The 18,359-nt window shown below is 58.6% G+C and overlaps 3 protein-coding genes across 3 annotated transcripts; all 3 read right to left on the bottom strand.

Moving 5' to 3' along the window:
- Window positions 1-340: 340 nt before the first annotated feature.
- On the bottom strand, window positions 341-4,565 carry BESB_071500 (KRUF family protein; the record flags this gene model as incomplete). Its single annotated transcript, XM_029365523.1, has 5 exons — window positions 341-990; window positions 1,247-1,600; window positions 1,936-2,430; window positions 3,474-3,935; window positions 4,184-4,565. 5 exons carry the CDS (start codon window positions 4,563-4,565, stop codon window positions 341-343), a joined length of 2,343 nt encoding a protein of 780 aa, XP_029218007.1.
- Window positions 4,566-6,541: 1,976 nt separating this feature from the next.
- Window positions 6,542-10,770, bottom strand: BESB_071510 (KRUF family protein; the record flags this gene model as incomplete). The annotated part of the gene is made up of 6 exons (XM_029365524.1): window positions 6,542-7,191; window positions 7,448-7,801; window positions 8,137-8,631; window positions 9,679-9,848; window positions 10,050-10,140; window positions 10,389-10,770. The coding sequence occupies 6 exons, from the start codon at window positions 10,768-10,770 to the stop codon at window positions 6,542-6,544; spliced, it is 2,142 nt and encodes a 713-aa protein (XP_029218008.1).
- A 1,978-nt stretch (window positions 10,771-12,748) lies between these two features.
- Window positions 12,749-15,316, bottom strand: BESB_071520 (KRUF family protein; the record flags this gene model as incomplete). The annotated part of the gene is made up of 4 exons (XM_029365525.1): window positions 12,749-13,398; window positions 13,655-14,008; window positions 14,344-14,838; window positions 15,169-15,316. The coding sequence occupies 4 exons, from the start codon at window positions 15,314-15,316 to the stop codon at window positions 12,749-12,751; spliced, it is 1,647 nt and encodes a 548-aa protein (XP_029218009.1).
- Between the last annotated feature and the right edge of the window lie 3,043 nt (window positions 15,317-18,359).

The raw sequence follows: 18,359 nt of genomic DNA on the forward strand, positions 1-18,359 counted from the left end.
ATGTTCCGGCAGCGAATGCTCCGCGGAAGGCGCGACTAGGAGCCAGAACCGCCGCTCTACGCTGAGCTTCTTAAATCAGTAGATGGCGCAAGCACACAAGGCTGCCTCTAGTATCCCGGGCTGCAATGCCAACGGCGACACCCAGGATGTTGAGGAGGGACAACGGCACGACACGCCCCAGGGGTGTCATGCCGTGATACGCTGACTAGTGCCCACTGTTCGTGCCTACAGGGAAGTGGCCCCGAGACTGCGATGAGTGCTCTGTCTATCCACTGACGCCCTGTGCACACGGAGCCCGAGAAGGGATGTAGTGCTCCTGTCGGTGATTCTAATCGGTGACCTATGTGCGGTCGCCACCCGTATCACTATGGCGGGGCCGCTTCTTCAGCGGTAACATATGAGGCGGAAGGCGCGTGGCTAACGGACCGACGGCTGCGCCAGATGGGGGGGCGGTGCTGACGAGCAGAGGCGCAGCTGGAGGTTGAGTCTGGGTATATGCTGTTGGTGACCTTGGTGGCGCCTGCGCAGGAGACGGGGGGATAGGCGAATGGGGCCCGGCGCTGCCAGCGCCTGGTGAGCCCCTGGACAGCAGTCGGGCCCTTTTGGCAGGGGGCGAACCAGGTGCAGCTGAGCGGCGTGTTGGGGGGAGTTCTCGGCTTGTGGGGGCCGGCCGCGGTAGTTCGCCTCGACCCAAGCTGTCACCCGAACTCGATGTCTGCTCCTGTCGTGTGCCCCCAGTGCGTGCGCTCGTCGCCACCTGTCCTGCGCCCGTCTGCTGGCCTGCTGGTGCCGCGCGACGAGTCAGAGAAGAGGGGCCCGGTGGCGTCCAGAGGGCGGAACCGGTGCGTCGGACGTAGTCGCCCACGGAAGTAGCGGGCGCGAACCAAAGAGACGGCACCGATGACAGCGCCGCTGTGACACTCGGACCCGCGCCGGAGTGTGCGGTAGGGGACGACGATGGCCCTGTGCTAGTTGGTGTTTCACGGGGATCTGGCTCGGACATGGAACATCACACGGATCCACTGCAGCGATATCGGCACGCGAATTCCGCTGCTAAGACCTGAGGTTCAACCCGGGAAGCTTGCCCGTAACCTCGCCAGCGACTCCACACTCTGCAGAGGGGATCGGCCTAAAAAACGGCTCCGGCTGCCCAGACTGCCCACGCCCAGCCGCGCTCGCCACAGCTGAAGATCCTCCGACTAGCTTGTGGGTGAACAATCGGCAAACAGGAGCAAACTGTTCCTACCTTGAGCGCCTTCCTGGTCCGACGAATCCGACTCGGGGTCCCGTGCGCGCGGTATGACGGCCGCCACTTCTTTTTCTATGTCTTCCGCCTCTGCATCTAGCGCCGCGGCGAGTGAGAGCTTCCCATCTGCCATCCGATTGTATCGGTTCACCGCCTGGTACGTCCATTGCTTGAGTAGACTGGCACCGGGATTCGGGTTGTTGTACCGCGCCATATGGTCAGCAAGAAACTGTGCCGTGTACATAGATTTTCCAGCCCCCCAGGTGAGCCGAAGATCTGCAGCTTCTCTCCGCAGCTTGGCAGCGGCAACCTCCGCAAACGTTCGCACAGGACCCGCAGACGTGCTTGACGGCCCTGCCACCACAGACAGCTCATCCGCAAACGAGCGCTGATGCCCTAGAGCGGCCATGAAGAAGAACTGTCTACACTGCGCTGCGACTATGCGTGCGACCGCCGCCACCCATGAGGCGCGACCCACACCTGCGTACTGATACGATATATACCGGTACCCGTTGGCCGCACCAGCGCAACAATGGTGCGTCCGGAAGGGACGCGTCCTCCAGATCGTCACGCGTCACGCTGCCCGCGCTGAGCTGCCTATACAGCACTACAATTCGGTCCACTATATATATCGTCCATACCGGCTCTGTATAGGTGATCCTATTTCCGGTGGGAGGCCACACACTCACCCGAATGTTGTCTGGAAGTTGGTTCCTGAGAAGCGCCGCCCACGGGGCGATCCACTTCGGATGGTAAAGATACTCCAGCCTCCCTCATCTGCGTCTCCAGTAATTGGGCATTGTCTAGCAAAGCTCGTGCCTCAACCAACCTCGGACCTGAGCGGGTTCGATGCGCAGCCAGCGCAGACTTATTCCACCGTCGAAGCTGTTTGAGGGTTGGGTTGAGCTTCTCCCGACGCAATCGGTCAGCAAAGTGGTTGACGGTATAGGCGTTCCGGTCGCCCCATGACTGTGTCAAGGCGGCTGCCGAGCGCCTCAGTTGTCGAATGGCCAACTCCGCGTACGTGACACCCTCGTGGCCGCGCACCTCGATGGAGCTAGCCAGCAGTGAAGTGCCTAACGAGGTGCCGGCCTGTGGCTCCGAAGGGCGACGTCGCGGGTCGGTCGCCGCCCTCGTCTGCGTTCTCCTTTTGCCCCCACTCGCGCAGTGCCTCGGTCGCCGGCCTAGCACGTACGCATTACACAGCGCATATCCCAAACTGACTGGCAAACAGACCCGCGGTCACCGTGGCCTACTACGATTTGCAACGCACAGCTCTACACAACACGGAAGCTCTCACACAGCTAATCTGGGTCCTGTCAGTGGAACGGCGTGCTTCGTCCTCACTACGGCCCTCTCATCCATCTCATGCAGGCATGCAGTCTGCCTCCTGGTTCCCTCTTTTAGCAACACTCGGAAACACGTGCTAGCGCCGCCGATCTCCCTGCGTCTGTCGGTGTCGGTGGATCTGCTAGGCAGGCCTAGCCTCTTCCCGAGGAAACGTGTGAATGCACCTGGTGAGCTTGCGCAAAAGTCGGCACTTGTGGAAGGCCCGGGAGGCGCTGCCTGGGCAGAGGTGCCTTCCCCAGGGTCCTTCATGCCGCCGTCTCTTCTCTGCAGCCAACTCTCTCCTAGCTGTATCTGCTCCTCAAGCTCTGCCATTCTTCGCTGTTGTCTAGAACGCCTCTTGCGAAAGTTCTTCGTCGCGAAGCTTCTCCACTCAGCTAGTTGACGCTCACCGGGGTGCGTGTCCAGCGCATGAAACATACTTCGTGCAACGGCCTCAGGGACATACCGCTCTATGCTGCTCCAAAGCGCCTTCAGCTGACGAAGCTCCTTTCTCAGCTTTGTGACTCCCAGTCGCACATATGAGAGTATCTCGTCTCCAGGGCGCGCTGTAGTACTTGTGGTAACTGCTTCGCGTAACCGTCGACAACACACAAAGGAGATGTGCTAGGCATCGCCAAGGTCCTCTCTTCGAACCGTTCAGGACCATAACACGCTGACGCTCCTTGCTCGTACAAACTGTGTTCCCTACGCAGGTAGTCCCTACACCACATGCTTCGTGAAGGATTCAGTGGTCTGCCTCGACGTTAGTATAGCCGCCGCCGTCGCCTGACGCAGCAACAACTAACAAAATTTCGGCACCTCTCTTTGCACTGAATCGCCACAGACCTGCATTAGTACCTTAGCTCCCCTGTAAAGAAATGTGCATGTTGGGACTCACCTGCTGCATTTTCATCAGAATCTACCTGGATATCCCCGACTGCTTCATTGGCTTCCAGGGGAGCCGGCACTTGTATCCCGGCTGCCTGAAGCTGCCTCTCTATCTCTTCGGCTCTCCTTTCCAACTCCGCAGCTTCTTCTAGGCGCGCCCCACTACGCGTCCTGAACCGTTTGCGAATTGGCATTTCCATATCGACCAGTTCTGAAGCACTAGGAAGTTTCCCTCGCTTCAGTGACTGGCATCCGATGGACGCAGCAACGTTTACGGCCTCCCTCGACCATTCTCTTCGAATTTCCGCAGCGGTCATTCTCATTCTCTGCGTCGTCAAAGCGCTGTATGTTGTCTCTCCAACGCCAGGTACACGAACTGACCGGGCGAATTTCCACGGCGCAGCCTGTGTTGTTGTTGACGATTTACCGCGTTTCCGTTCATGACTGCCAGCGGCTTCAGCTGACTCCTGATCTGTAAACCAACCAATGGCACACAGGACGCGTCGGCAAGAACGAGGCCCGACGAATGAGTCTGACACGTCCGGCCGTCGCGCTCGCTCGGCCCCCTGTGCAGCGCCTCTTGCACGTCAGCCATCCTAAAGCGGCGACGAGGGCACTCTATGAAAGCCGTTTCACATATGCTACGTACGGAACACGGACGCCGCTCCCGTTCGCATCTCAATGGAAGCGCTTTAACCCTGTTGTAGAGTGGCAGCTCACGGGGGGAATGGGCTTCGAGACTGGACTGCGACTCGCCCGCCGGAGTGCGCTCCTGAACAGGAGAAGCCGCCTCGTCGCTGCCAGTGGTGCTGGAATCCTGCCGCGAATGGGACTGAGACTCCTGGTCCGAGGCTGCGTCTGAGGTGCCCCCGGCTCCGTCAGGATCGTCGTTCGGGTCCACCTTCGACAGGTGGGCAGCAAGAGCGAGACGGAATGAGCTCTCGATTCCGAGGTAGAGGAGTGTCAGCGTGCACGGAGATCGACCCCAAGTCCAAAGGGCCCAGATCCGCTGAGGACGCGCGAAACACAACGTAGGATGTTCAGTATAGCGGCTGATGGCGGCAGCCAACGCCGCCAACAACATCGGCACGGTCACCATCATCCGCCGGAAGTCCAACTCCGACAAGGAAGCATCCTCAGATGCGCGTACCTGAAATGCAATCGAAATAGGCACGAGCAATAGAAAACTCTTACGAAAATGATGGAGACGAAACAACAGCAATTGCCCGCTCAGCCGACCATGAAAGACCTGTCGCTGGAACATCTCAGTGCTCAAGAGGCACGCCGGGTCTCAACCCCACACCAGCACCTCTGCCGACTGAGAAAGGGGTGTTTGCACCGCTCGCACCGTTTTGCCCTTGCTGTGTCTCCGGTAGCCCATCTGCGTCGATGACTGGCCATACTAGCGGTGCCTTGTACTCGAGCCGGAGCGACGAGCACGAATAGCACGTAGTTCGTCGCGCGCGGACCTGGCAGACTGTTATGCCATGCGAGGAGAGCGCGCGTCTCCTCTCCTCTCGCGACTGGTGACCTTGCAGTCAGGCTACACTGACGCTGACGCGATGGTGCCCCCTGATAGGATAAACCCCGACGACTGGCCGGTTGCTGGGAGGAGTGGGGTGCGGTGGGTGCCTCGGGGTGCTGGACAGTTCGCGACACTTTCACCCACACGTCTTGCGCTGTGCGCAAGAACATGGTCCGGCACTCGGATGCACAACGAATTCTCGGTGTCTGCGGCCAGTTGCCTTGCTTTCCGCGACGCAAGTCTCACCAGCTGTCGGTGCACTGTTGCGCGGTAGTTGGCGAGCCGCGCCACGACGACGCATGTAGTGTTCGTTCATAGAAAAAAGAAAACGCGATCCATTGCGGCTTCTTCCAAAGTTCGGCGGCACCGGCAGCGCGCCACTCTCGGTACTGCCAGGCTCCGCCCTGCGCGTGAACAATTCTGGTAGCGACGGCGCGCTACCCTCCATGTTGGAGCCACGTCTTAATGTATCGCCCCGTCTTGATGTATCGCCCCGTCGGCGCGGGAGGGCGATCCAGTAGGCAGGTGGTGCCCAAGGTGCCGGAGCCTTTGGAAAGGTGTGTTGCTGGCCAGTAACCTATGATTCATGCTATGCGACTGGCGTCAATCGAGTTCCGCGTACAGACAACTCACGTCCACTGTCGCATGTCGCTACGATATTGGCCAGAATAGATTTTGACGCTGTGCCTTATCACGATCGCGCCACACGAGTACACCCTCATCATCTGACGACGAAGGGTTGCCGGTGCCCGGCCTGCGAGACAGACCAAAGACGCCGTGCCACAACACAGCGCAATGGTTTCGTCAGTTGAGGGGACATTCAACACTTATGACTGTGACGCAGTGCGGTCATTGACTTGACAGGACTCGGCTCGCATGCTGTAGCCTAACTCGGTCCGTTGTCGGAATCAGGTGCTCGACACTGAGGAGCACATAGTCGGAGTCCTACGGAACAGACGTGCAAGTTGGTATACCCACCTGCGCTATGTATCCAGGCCCCTATTCGAAGCATGTGCAGTCTGCGGAGCACCAGGGATCAAACCCGGTGAGCCCAAGACGTCTGGAAGAGAACCAGCGGGACGCGCCTGTCCAAAATCGAATTTTCAGTTCAAGGGCCATTCCTGACCTTCCACGGTGGGGCTGTTCGATGTGGCGGCTGACAGGCCCTCCAGCTTCTAGACAGATTCCTGCTGTGTGTGTGGTTCCGACCATCATGTTCCGGCAGCGAATGCTCCGCGGAAGGCGCGACTAGGAGCCAGAACCGCCGCTCTACGCTGAGCTTCTTAAATCAGTAGATGGCGCAAGCACACAAGGCTGCCTCTAGTATCCCGGGCTGCAATGCCAACGGCGACACCCAGGATGTTGAGGAGGGACAACGGCACGGCGCGCCCCAGGGGTGTCATGCCGTGATACGCTGACTAGTGCCCACTGTTCGTGCCTACAGGGAAGTGGCCCCGAGAGTGCGATGAGTGCTCTGTCTATCCACTGACGCCCTGTGCACACGGAGCCCGAGAAGGGATGTAGTGCTCCTGTCGGTGATTCTAATCGGTGACCTATGTGCGGTCGCCACCCGTATCACTATGGCGGGGCCGCTTCTTCAGCGGTAACATATGAGGCGGAAGGCGCGTGGCTAACGGACCGACGGCTGCGCCAGATGGGGGGGCGGTGCTGACGAGCAGAGGCGCAGCTGGAGGTTGAGTCTGGGTATATGCTGTTGGTGACCTTGGTGGCGCCTGCGCAGGAGACGGGGGGATAGGCGAATGGGGCCCGGCGCTGCCAGCGCCTGGTGAGCCCCTGGACAGCAGTCGGGCCCTTTTGGCAGGGGGAGAACCAGGTGCAGCTGAGCGGCGTGTTGGGGGGAGTTCTCGGCTCGTGGGGGCCGGCCGCGGTAGTTCGCCTCGACCCAAGCTGTCACCCGAACTCGATGTCTGCTCCTGTCGTGTGCCCCCAGTGCGTGCGCTCGTCGCCACCTGTCCTGCGCCCGTCTGCTGGCCTGCTGGTGCCGCGCGACGAGTCAGAGAAGAGGGGCCCGGTGGCGTCCAGAGGGCGGAACCGGTGCGTCGGACGTAGTCGCCCACGGAAGTAGCGGGCGCGAACCAAAGAGACGGCACCGATGACGGCGCCGCTGTGACACTCGGACCCGCGCCGGAGTGGGCGGTAGGGGACGACGATGGCCCTGTGCTAGTTGGTGTTTCACGGGGATCTGGCTCGGACATGGAACATCACACGGATCCACTGCAGCGATATCGGCACGCGAATTCCGCTGCTAAGACCTGAGGTTCAACCCGGGAAGCTTGCCCGTAACCTCGCCAGCGACTCCACACTCTGCAGAGGGGATCGGCCTAAAAAACGGCTCCGGCTGCCCAGACTGCCCACGCCCAGCCGCGCTCGCCACAGCTGAAGATCCTCCGACTAGCTTGTGGGTGAACAATCGGCAAACAGGAGCAAACTGTTCCTACCTTGAGCGCCTTCCTGGTCCGACGAATCCGACTCGGGGTCCCGTGCGCGCGGTATGACGGCCACGACTTCTTTTTCTATGTCTTTCGCCTCTGCATCTAGCGCCGCGGCGAGTGAGAGCTTCCCATCTGCCATCCGATTGTATTGGTTCACAGCCTGGTACGTCCATTGCTTGAGTAGACTGGCACCGGGATTCGGGTTGTTGTACCGCGCCATATGGTCAGCAAGAAACTGTGCCGTGTACATAGATTTTCCAGCCCCCCAGGTGAGCCGAAGATCTGCAGCTTCTCTCCGCAGCTTGGCAGCGGCAACCTCCGCAAACGTTCGCACAGGACCCGCAGACGTGCTTGACGGCCCTGCCACCACAGACAGCTCATCCGCAAACAAGCGCTGATGCCCTAGAGCGGCCATGAAGAAGAACTGTCTACACTGCGCTGCGACTATGCGTGCGACCGCCGCCACCCATGAGGCGCGACCCACACCTGCGTACTGATACGATATATACCGGTACCCGTTGGCCGCACCAGCGCAACAATGGTGCGTCCGGAAGGGACGCGTCCTCCAGATCGTCACGCGTCACGCTGCCCGCGCTGAGCTGCCTATACAGCACTACAATTCGGTCCACTATATATATCGTCCATACCGGCTCTGTATAGGTGATCCTATTTCCGGTGGGAGGCCACACACTCACCCGAATGTTGTCTGGAAGTTGGTTCCTGAGAAGCGCCGCCCACGGGGCGATCCACTTCGGATGGTAAAGATACTCCAGCCTCCCTCATCTGCGTCTCCAGTAATTGGGCCTTGTCTAGCAAAGCTCGTGCCTCATCCAACCTGGAACCTGAACGGGCATAATGCATAATCCGCGCAATCTTATACCACCGTCGAAGCTGTTTGAGGGTTGGGTCCATCTTCTCCCGACGCAGTCGGTCAGCAATGTTGTTGACGGTATAGGCGTTCCGGTCGCCCCAGAACCGTGTCAAGGCGGCTGCCGAGCGCCTCAGTTGTCGAATGGCCAACTCCGCGTACGTGACACCCTCGTGGCCGCGCACCTCGATGGAGCTAGCCAGCAGTGAAGTGCCTAACGAGGTGCCGGCCTGTGGCTCCGAAGGGCGACGTCGCGGGTCGGTCGCCGCCCTCGTCTGCGTTCTCCTTTTGCCCCCACTCGCGCAGTGCCTCGGTCGCCGGCCTAGCACGTACGCATTACACAGCGCATATCCCAAACTGACTGGCAAACAGACCCGCGGTCACCGTGGCCTACTACGATTTGCAACGCACAGCTCTACACAACACGGAAGCTCTCACACAGCTAATCTGGGTCCTGTCAGTGGAACGGCGTGCTTCGTCCTCACTACGGCCCTCTCATCCATCTCATGCAGGCATGCAGTCTGCCTCCTGGTTCCCTCTTTTAGCAACACTCGGAAACACGTGCTAGCGCCGCCGATCTCCCTGCGTCTGTCGGTGTCGGTGGATCTGCTAGGCAGGCCTAGCCTCTTCCCGAGGAAACGTGTGAACGCACCTGGTGAGCTTGCGCAAAAGTCGGCACTTGTGGAAGGCCCGGGAGGCGCTGCCTGGGCAGAGGTGCCTTCCCCAGGGTCCTCCATGCCGCTGTCTCTTCTCTGCAGCCAACTCTCTCCTAGCTGTATCTGCTCCTCAAGCTCTGCCATTCTTCGCTGTCGTCTAGAACGCGTTCTGCGAAAGTGGCTCGTCGCGAAGTTTCTCCAGTGAGCTAGTTGACGCTCACCGGGGTGCGTGTCCAGCGCATGAAACATACTTTGTGCAACGGCCTCAGGGACATACCGCTCTATGCTGCTCCAGAGCGCCTTCAGCTGACGAAGCTCCTTTCTCAGCTTTGTGACTCCCAGTCGCACATATGAGAGTATCTCGTCTCCAGGGCGCGCTGTAGTACTTGTGGTAACTGCTTCGTGTAACCGTCGACACCTCACAAAGGAGATGTGCTAGGCATCGCCAAGGTCCTCCCTCTCTTCGAACCGTTCAGGACCATAACACGCTGACGCTCCCTGCTCGTACAAACTGTGTTCCCTACGCAGGTAGTCCCTACACCACATGCTTCGTGAAGGATTTAATGGTCTGCCTCGACGTTAGTATAGCCGCCGCCGTCGCCTGACGCAGCAACAACTAACAAAATTTCGGCACCTCTCTTTGCACTGAATCGCCACAGACCTGCACTAGTACCTTAGCTCCCCTGTAAAGAAAGGTGCAGGTTGGGACTCACCTGCTGCATTTTCATCAGAAGCTACCTGGATATCCCCGACTGCTTCATTGGCTTCCAGGGGAGCCGGCACTTGTATCCCGGCTGCCTGAAGCTGCCTCTCTATCTCTTCGGCTCTCCTTTCCAACTCCGCAGCTTCTTCTAGGCGCGCCCCACTACGCATCCTGAACCGTCTGCGAAATGGCATTTCCATATCGACCAGTTCTGAAGCACTAGGAAGTTTCCCTCGCTTCAGTGACTGGCATCCGATGGACGCAGCTACGTATACGGCCTCCCTCGACCATTCTCTTCGAATTTCCGCAGCGGTCATTCTCATTCTCTGCGTCGTCAAAGCGCCGTATGTTGTCTCTCCAACGCCAGGTACACGAACTGACCGGGCGAATTTCCACGGCGCAGCCTGTGTTGTTGTTGACGATTTACCGCGTTTCCGTTCATGACTGCCAGCGGCTTCAGCTGACTCCTGATCTGTAAACCAACCAATGGCACACAGGACGCGTCGGCAAGAACGAGGCCCGACGAATGAGTCTGACACGTCCGGCCGTCGCGCTCGCTCGACCCCCTGTGCAGCGCCTCTTGCACGTCAGCCATCCTAAAGCGGCGACGAGGGCACTCTATGAAAGCCGTTTCACATATGCTACGTACGGAACACGGACGCCGCTCCCGTTCGCATCTCAATGGAAGCGCTTTAACCCTGTTGTAGAGTGGCAGCTCACGGGGGGAATGGGCTTCGAGACTGGATTGCGACTCGCCCGCCGGAGTGCGCTCCTGAACAGGAGAAGCCGCCTCGTCGCTGCCAGTGGTGCGGGAATCCTGCCGCGAATGGGACTGAGACTCCTGGTCCGAGGCTGCGTCTGAGGTGCCCCCGGCTCCGTCAGGATCGTCGTTCGGGTCCACCTTCGACAGGTGGGCAGCAAGAGCGAGACGGAATGAGCTCTCGATTCCGAGGTAGAGGAGTGTCAGCGTGCACGGAGATCGACCCCAAGTCCAAAGGGCCCAGATCCGCTGAGGACGCGCGAAACACAACGTAGGATGTTCAGTATAGCGGCTGATGACGGCAGCCAACGCCGCCAACAACATCGGCACGGTCACCATCATCCGCCGGAAGTCCAACTCCGACAAGGAAGCATCCTCAGATGCGCGTACCTGAAATGCAATCGAAATAGGCACGAGCAATAGAAAACTCTTACGAAAATGATGGAGACGAAACAACAGCAATTGCCCGCTCAGCCGACCATGAAAGACCTGTCGCTGGAACATCTCAGTGCTCATGAGGGACGCCGGCTCTCAATACACACCAGCACCTCTGCCGACTGAGAGTGTGTATTGCACCGCTCGCACCGTTTTGCTCTTGATGTGTCTCCGATAGCCCATCTGCGTCGATGACTGGCCATCCTAGCGGTGCCTAGTACTCGAGCCGGAGCGACGAACACGAATAGCACGTACTCCGTTGTGCGCGGACCTGGCAGACTGTTACGCCATGCGAGGAGAGCGCGCGTCTCCTCTCCTCTCGTGACTGGTGACCTTGCAATCAGGCTACACTGACGCTGAAACAATGATGCCCACTTATATTATAAAACCCGACGACTGGCCGGTTGCTGGGAGGAGTGGTGTGCGATGGGTGCCTCGTGCCTCGGGGTGCTGGACAGTTCGCTACGCTTTCACCCGCACGTCCTGCGCCGTGCGCAAGAACATGGTCCGGCACTCGGATGCACAACGAATTCTCGGTGTCTGCGGCCAGTTGCCTTGCTTTCCGCGACGCAAGTCTCACCAGCTGTCGGTGCACTGTTGCGCGGTAGTTGGCGAGCCGCGCCACGACGACGCATGTAGTGTTCGTTCATAGAAAAAAGAAAACGCGATCCACTGCGGCTTCTTCCAAAGTTCGGCGGCACCGGCAGCGCGCCACTCTCTGTACTGCCAGGCTCCGCCCTGCGCGTGAACAATTCTGGTAGCGACGGCGCGCTACCCTCCATGTTGGAGCCACGTTTTAATGTATCGCCCCGTCTTGATGTATCGCCCCGTCGGCGCGGGAGGGCGATCCAGTAGGCAGGTGGTGCCCAAGGTGCCGGAGCCTTTGAAAAGGTGTGTTGCTGGCCAGTAACCTATGATTCATGCTATGCGACTGGCGTCAATCGAGTTCCGCGTACAGACAACTCACGTCCACTGTCGCATGTCGCTACGATATTGGCCAGAATAGATTTTGACGCTGTGCCTTATCACGATCGCGCCACACGAGTACGCTCATCATCTGACGACGAAGGGTTGCCGGTGCCCGGCCTGCGAGACAGACCAAAGACGCCGTGCCACAACACAGCGCAGTGGTTTCGTCAGTTGTGGGGACATTCAACACTTATGACTGTGATGCAGTGCGGTCATTGACTTGACAGGACTCGGCTCGCATGCTGTAGCCTAACTCGGTCCGTTGTCGGAATCAGGTGCTCGACACTGAGGAGCACATAGTCGGAGTCCTACGGAACAGACGTGCAAGTTGGTACACCCACCTGCGCCATGTATCCAGGCCCCTATTCGAAGCTTGTGCAGTCTGCGGAGCACCAGGGATCAAACCCGGTGAGCCCAAGACGTCTGGAAGAGAACCAGCGGGACGCGCCTGTCCAAAATCGAATTTTCAGTTCAAGGGCCATTCCTGACCTTCCACGGTGGGGCTGTTCGATGTGGCGGCTGACAGGCCCTCCAGCTTCTAGACAGATTCCTGCTGTGTGTGTGGTTCCGACCATCATGTTCCGGCAGCGAATGCTCCGCGGAAGGCGCGACTAGGAGCCAGAACCGCCGCTCTACGCTGAGCTTCTTAAATCAGTAGATGGCGCAAGCACACAAGGCTGCCTCTAGTATCCCGGGCTGCAATGCCAACGGCGACACCCAGGATGTTGAGGAGGGACAACGGCACGACACGCCCCAGGGGTGTCATGCCGTGATACGCTGACTAGTGCCCACTGTTCGTGCCTACAGGGAAGTGGCCCCGAGACTGCGATGAGTGCTCTGTCTATCCACTGACGCCCTGTGCACACGGAGCCCGAGAAGGGATGTAGTGCTCCTGTCGGTGATTCTAATCGGTGACCTATGTGCGGTCGCCACCCGTATCACTATGGCGGGGCCGCTTCTTCAGCGGTAACATATGAGGCGGAAGGCGCGTGGCTAACGGACCGACGGCTGCGCCAGATGGGGGGGCGGTGCTGACGAGCAGAGGCGCAGCTGGAGGTTGAGTCTGGGTATATGCTGTTGGTGACCTTGGTGGCGCCTGCGCAGGAGACGGGGGGATAGGCGAATGGGGCCCGGCGCTGCCAGCGCCTGGTGAGCCCCTGGACAGCAGTCGGGCCCTTTTGGCAGGGGGCGAACCAGGTGCAGCTGAGCGGCGTGTTGGGGGGAGTTCTCGGCTTGTGGGGGCCGGCCGCGGTAGTTCGCCTCGACCTAAGCTGTCACCCGAACTCGATGTCTGCTCCTGTCGTGTGCCCCCAGTGCGTGCGCTCGTCGCCACCTGTCCTGCGCCCGTCTGCTGGCCTGCTGGTGCCGCGCGACGAGTCAGAGAAGAGGGGCCCGGTGGCGTCCAGAGGGCGGAACCGGTGCGTCGGACGTAGTCGCCCACGGAAGTAGCGGGCGCGAACCAAAGAGACGGCACCGATGACGGCGCCGCTGTGACACTCGGACCCGCGCCGGAGTGGGCGGTAGGGGACGACGATGGCCCTGTGCTAGTTGGTGTTTCACGGGGATCTGGCTCGGACATGGAACATCACACGGATCCACTGCAGCGATATCGGCACGCGAATTCCGCTGCTAAGACCTGAGGTTCAACCCGGGAAGCTTGCCCGTAACCTCGCCAGCGACTCCACACTCTGCAGAGGGGATCGGCCTAAAAAACGGCTCCGGCTGCCCAGACTGCCCACGCCCAGCCGCGCTCGCCACAGCTGAAGATCCTCCGACTAGCTTGTGGGTGAACAATCGGCAAACAGGAGCAAACTGTTCCTACCTTGAGCGCCTTCCTGGTCCGACGAATCCGACTCGGGGTCCCGTGCGCGCGGTATGACGGCCACGACTTCTTTTTCTATGTCTTCCGCCTCTGCATCTAGCGCCGCGGCGAGTGAGAGCTTCCCATCTGCCACCCGATTGTATCGGTTCACCGCCTCGCACCTCCATTTCATGAGTAGACTGGCACCGGGATTCGGGTTGTTGTTCCGCGCCATATGGTCAGCAAGAAACTGTGCCGTGTACATAGATTTTCCAGCCCCCCAGGTGAGCCGAAGATCTGCAGCTTCTCTCCGCAGCTTGGCAGCGGCAACCTCCGCAAACGTTCGCACAGGACCCGCAGACGTGCTTGACGGCCCTGCCACCACAGACAGCTCATCCGCAAACAAGCGCTGATGCCCTAGAGCGGCCATGAAGAAGAACTGTCTACACTGCGCTGCGACTATGCGTGCGACCGCCGCCACCCATGAGGCGCGACCCACACCTGCGTACTGATACGATATATACCGGTACCCGTTGGCCGCACCAGCGCAACAATGGTGCGTCCGGAAGGGACACGTCCTCCAGATCGTCACGCGTCACGCTGCCCGCGCTGAGCTGCCTATACAGCACTACAATTCGGTCCACTATATATATCGTCCATACCGGCTCTGTATACGTGATCCTATTTCCGGTGGGAGGCCACACACTCACCCGAATGTTGTCTGGAAGTTGGTTCCTGAGACGCGCCACCCACGGGGCGATCCACTTCGGATGGTAAAGATACTCCAGCCTCCCTCATCTGCGTCTCCAGTAATTGGGCCTTGTCTAGCAAAGCTCGTGCCTCATCCAACCTGGTACCTGAACGGGCTCGATGATAATCATGCGCAATCTTATACCACCGTCGAAGCTGTTGGAGGGTTGGGTCCATCTTCTCCCGACGCAGTCGGTCAGCAATGTTGTTGACGGTATAGGCGTTCCGGTCGCCCCATGACTGTGTCAAGGCGGCTGCCGAGCGCCTCAGTTGTCGAATGGCCAACTCCGCGTACGTGACACCCTCGTGGCCGCGCACCTCGATGGAGCTAGCCAGCAGTGAAGTGCCTAACGAGGTGCCGGCCTGTGGCTCCGAAGGGCGACGTCGCGGGTCGGTCGCCGCCCTCGTCTGCGTTCTCCTTTTGCCCCCACTCGCGCAGTGCCTCGGTCGCCGGCCTAGCACGTACGCATTACACAGCGCATATCCCAAACTGACTGGCAAACAGACCCGCGGTCACCGTGGCCTACTACGATTTGCAACGCACAGCTCTACACAACACGGAAGCTCTCACACAGCTAATCTGGGTCCTGTCAGTGGAACGGCGTGCTTCGTCCTCACTACGGCCCTCTCATCCATCTCATGCAGGCATGCAGTCTGCCTCCTGGTTCCCTCTTTTAGCAACACTCGGAAACACGTGCTAGCGCCGCCGATCTCCCTGCGTCTGTCGGTGTCGGTGGATCTGCTAGGCAGGCCTAGCCTCTTCCCGAGGAAACGTGTGAACGCACCTGGTGAGCTTGCGCAAAAGTTGGCACTTGTGGAAGGCCCGGGAGGCGCTGCCTGGGCAGAGGTGCCTTCCCCAGGGTCCTTCATGCCGCCGTCTCTTCTCTGCAGCCAACTCTCTCCTAGCTGTATCTGCTCCTCAAGCTCTGCCATTCTTCGCTGTTGTCTAGAACGCGTTCTGCGAAAGTGGCTCGTCGCGAAGTTTCTCCAGTGAGCTAGTTGACGCTCACCGGGGTGCGTGTCCAGCGCGTGAAACATACTTTGTGCAACGGCCTCAGGGACATACCGCTCTATGCTGCTCCAGAGCGCCTTCAGCTGACGAAGCTCCTTTCTCAGCTTTGTGACTCCCCGTCGCACATATGAGAGTATCTCGTCTCCAGGGCGCGCTGTAGTACTTGTGGTAACTGCTTCGTGTAACCGTCGACACCTCACAAAGGAGATGTGCTAGGCATCGCCAAGGTCCTCTCTTCGAACCGTTCAGGACCATAACACGCTGACGCTCCCTGCTCGTACAAACTGTGTTCCCTACGCAGGTAGTCCCTACACCACATGCTTCGTGAAGGATTTAATGGTCTGCCTCGACGTTAGTATAGCCGCCGCCGTCGCCTGACGCAGCAACAACTAACAAAATTTCGGCACCTCTCTTTGCACTGAATCGCCACAGACCTGCACTAGTACCTTAGCTCCCCTGTGAAGAAAGGTGCAGGTTGGGACTCACCTGCTGCATTTTCATCAGAAGCTACCTGGATATCCCCGACTGCTTCATTGGCTTCCAGGGGAGCCGGCACTTGTATCCCGGCTGCCTGAAGCTGCCTCTCTATCTCTTCGGCTCTCCTTTCCAACTCCGCAGCTTCTTCTAGGCGCGCCGCACTACGCATCCTGAACCGTCTGCGAATTGGCATTTCCATATCGTCCAGTTCTGAAGCACTAGGAAGTTTCCCTCGCTTCAGTGACTGGCATCCGATGGACGCAGCAACGTTTACGGCCTCCCTCGACCATTCTCTTCGAATTTCCGCAGCGGTCATTCTCAATCGCTGTGTCACCAAAGCGCCGTATGTTGTCTCTCCAACGCCAGGTACATGAACTGACCGGGCGAATTTCCACGGCGCAGCCTGTGTTGTTGTTGACGATTTACCGCGTTTCCGTTCATGACTACCAGTGGCTTCGATGCTAGTTTCTTGTGCGATGGCACACGGCAGGCAGCAAGAGGCTACCTCTCGTGCATCACAGACATATTTTCGTGGCCTCACTCCACTCCTCAGTTTAAGTTAAGGAGTCCTTTGTTTACATCTTGTACCGTTACTCTCGGGAGCATACCGTTAAATTCGATGATCTTATGGGTTCACTCAAATCGAATAAACAATGACATTATAGTTCGTAGAATACTGAAGATGACTCCGGTTATGAGATACAGATCGATCCACGAATGAACGCGTTCACAGTGAGAAGAAGCCTGCCTCTGAGTTGCGCCAAACAGTTAGGACGGTCAGAGACAACCTTGCAGTGGGGTGCTAAGATGTTTCACTCTGGCAAGGTGACCAAGCAGCTTACACAGAGGGGGGAACGGCCTGTTTTCCGCTTCAAGTCGCTTCTGTATCTCTCACGTCTTCCAGCCACGGCGCCACCAAAGGATCGTTTCTTCTGCAGCAGAGATGGATATGGAAGGCGCACGGTTGTCATACACCGTATCGCCTGGGGCAGGACAACGGGCGGCCAGTGGCGCCAACTCATTGGTGGTGGACGTCTATACTCTCTTCTATTGGTCTGGGGAGCGGTCGCGTCTGGTTATCGTAGGTTCGCACGGTCTGAATGGGCAGGCTGCACGCACCTGCTAATAAGTCTTTTCGTGGCAGCGGGGGTCTCGTTGGGGGAGTGGCGTTGGCGTGCGCGAGCCTGCGGATCTTATGAGTGCAGCCCCCGAACGGGAATCTGACGCGAGTTTTCCGGGAGCTCTAGTGCCTTCAAGATCAAGTGCCTACTGCTCTCGATTGTTAGCGGGGTCGCCCCCTGCCTTCCGCCCGTCTGCGGGGGCACTGGGGAAGCCTAGCGTTGTCGGCTTTGTCTGGAATTATCCGGTGCCATCAAAGCGCCTCGCTGGCTTTGGCGCACACTGAAGCTACGCTAACAGAAGGTAGCCGGCAAGGCAGAGTTGTACTGCCTGAGGTGCTGCGTCACTGCCCTTGTGCAAGGGGAAGCGTAGCCTGCTCGGACTCTTATGAAGTTGCGGATGTTTACTGTTCCTCGTGCCAACTCGCAAAGACCCGATAAATGGAGTCTATAGCGAGAAACCGATTTTCTGCATTTATGAATGTGACGTAGTGTAGCTGTGTTCTTCTGGCACGGCCACCTGAACTCAGCTAGGACTGTGGGATTGCGAGGCGTTACCTCCCGGTAGAGGAATGCTGGTTTTCGTAACCCACAGGCTACCATCCTCAAACCGGTTAGTCTGCGTCACTTATTGTAGCTAAGGAATACATGAAAACCTATGTTTTCCCGTCTGCCATGGTAGTCTTTAGCGACCTTAGCGGCCTCGGAGGAAATGAGATAGAGGAGCATTGAATAGAAATCATATTCAAGATTCCCCTCCTGAGGTGACTCTCGGGTGCGTCCATTATCACGGAGGTTGAACAGAATGCTGACGGGCTCGCATATTTGTTTGGTTTGCCTGCAGAGTCAATATGAACGGTGAACCGACAGTCAACTAAACGTTCACCTACCTGTTCTATGCGGCCGCGAGGCACCCAACCATGTTGACAGTTTTCTTTTGTCCCAGCGCCGGGAATGAAACAACGGGGGTAGCAGGCACAGACCAATCCACCGACGCTTTGAAGCCGGCCGACACCAGCCATGGCGCCAACGTGACCAGAGGTAAAAGCGCGTCTAGAATGAGGCCGTGTTTCGCACCATCAAGCATCACTGTGTCGGCGCGTCTAGAATGAGGCCGTGTTTCGCACCATCAAGCATCACTGTGTCGTCGTCGGTTCCTTCGCTTAGGGATTCCATGACTCTGACCTGTTTGCGCGCCTTCCGCGCACGATTAAATGTAACCACGTCCGATCCATTTAGGAAAACTTCTTTTAATTTATATGGCTTTGCCCCCGCGGCAGCTTCAAGCGCATGATAGCTGTTCTCGGGACTACTCCGGTGTGCATGCAATTTCACTGGTTCTCTATTTCCACCATCCACGGACCAGAAA

This window comes from Besnoitia besnoiti (genome assembly GCF_002563875.1).
Source record: "Besnoitia besnoiti strain Bb-Ger1 chromosome Unknown contig00007, whole genome shotgun sequence".
Lineage (NCBI taxonomy): Eukaryota > Apicomplexa > Conoidasida > Eucoccidiorida > Sarcocystidae > Besnoitia > Besnoitia besnoiti.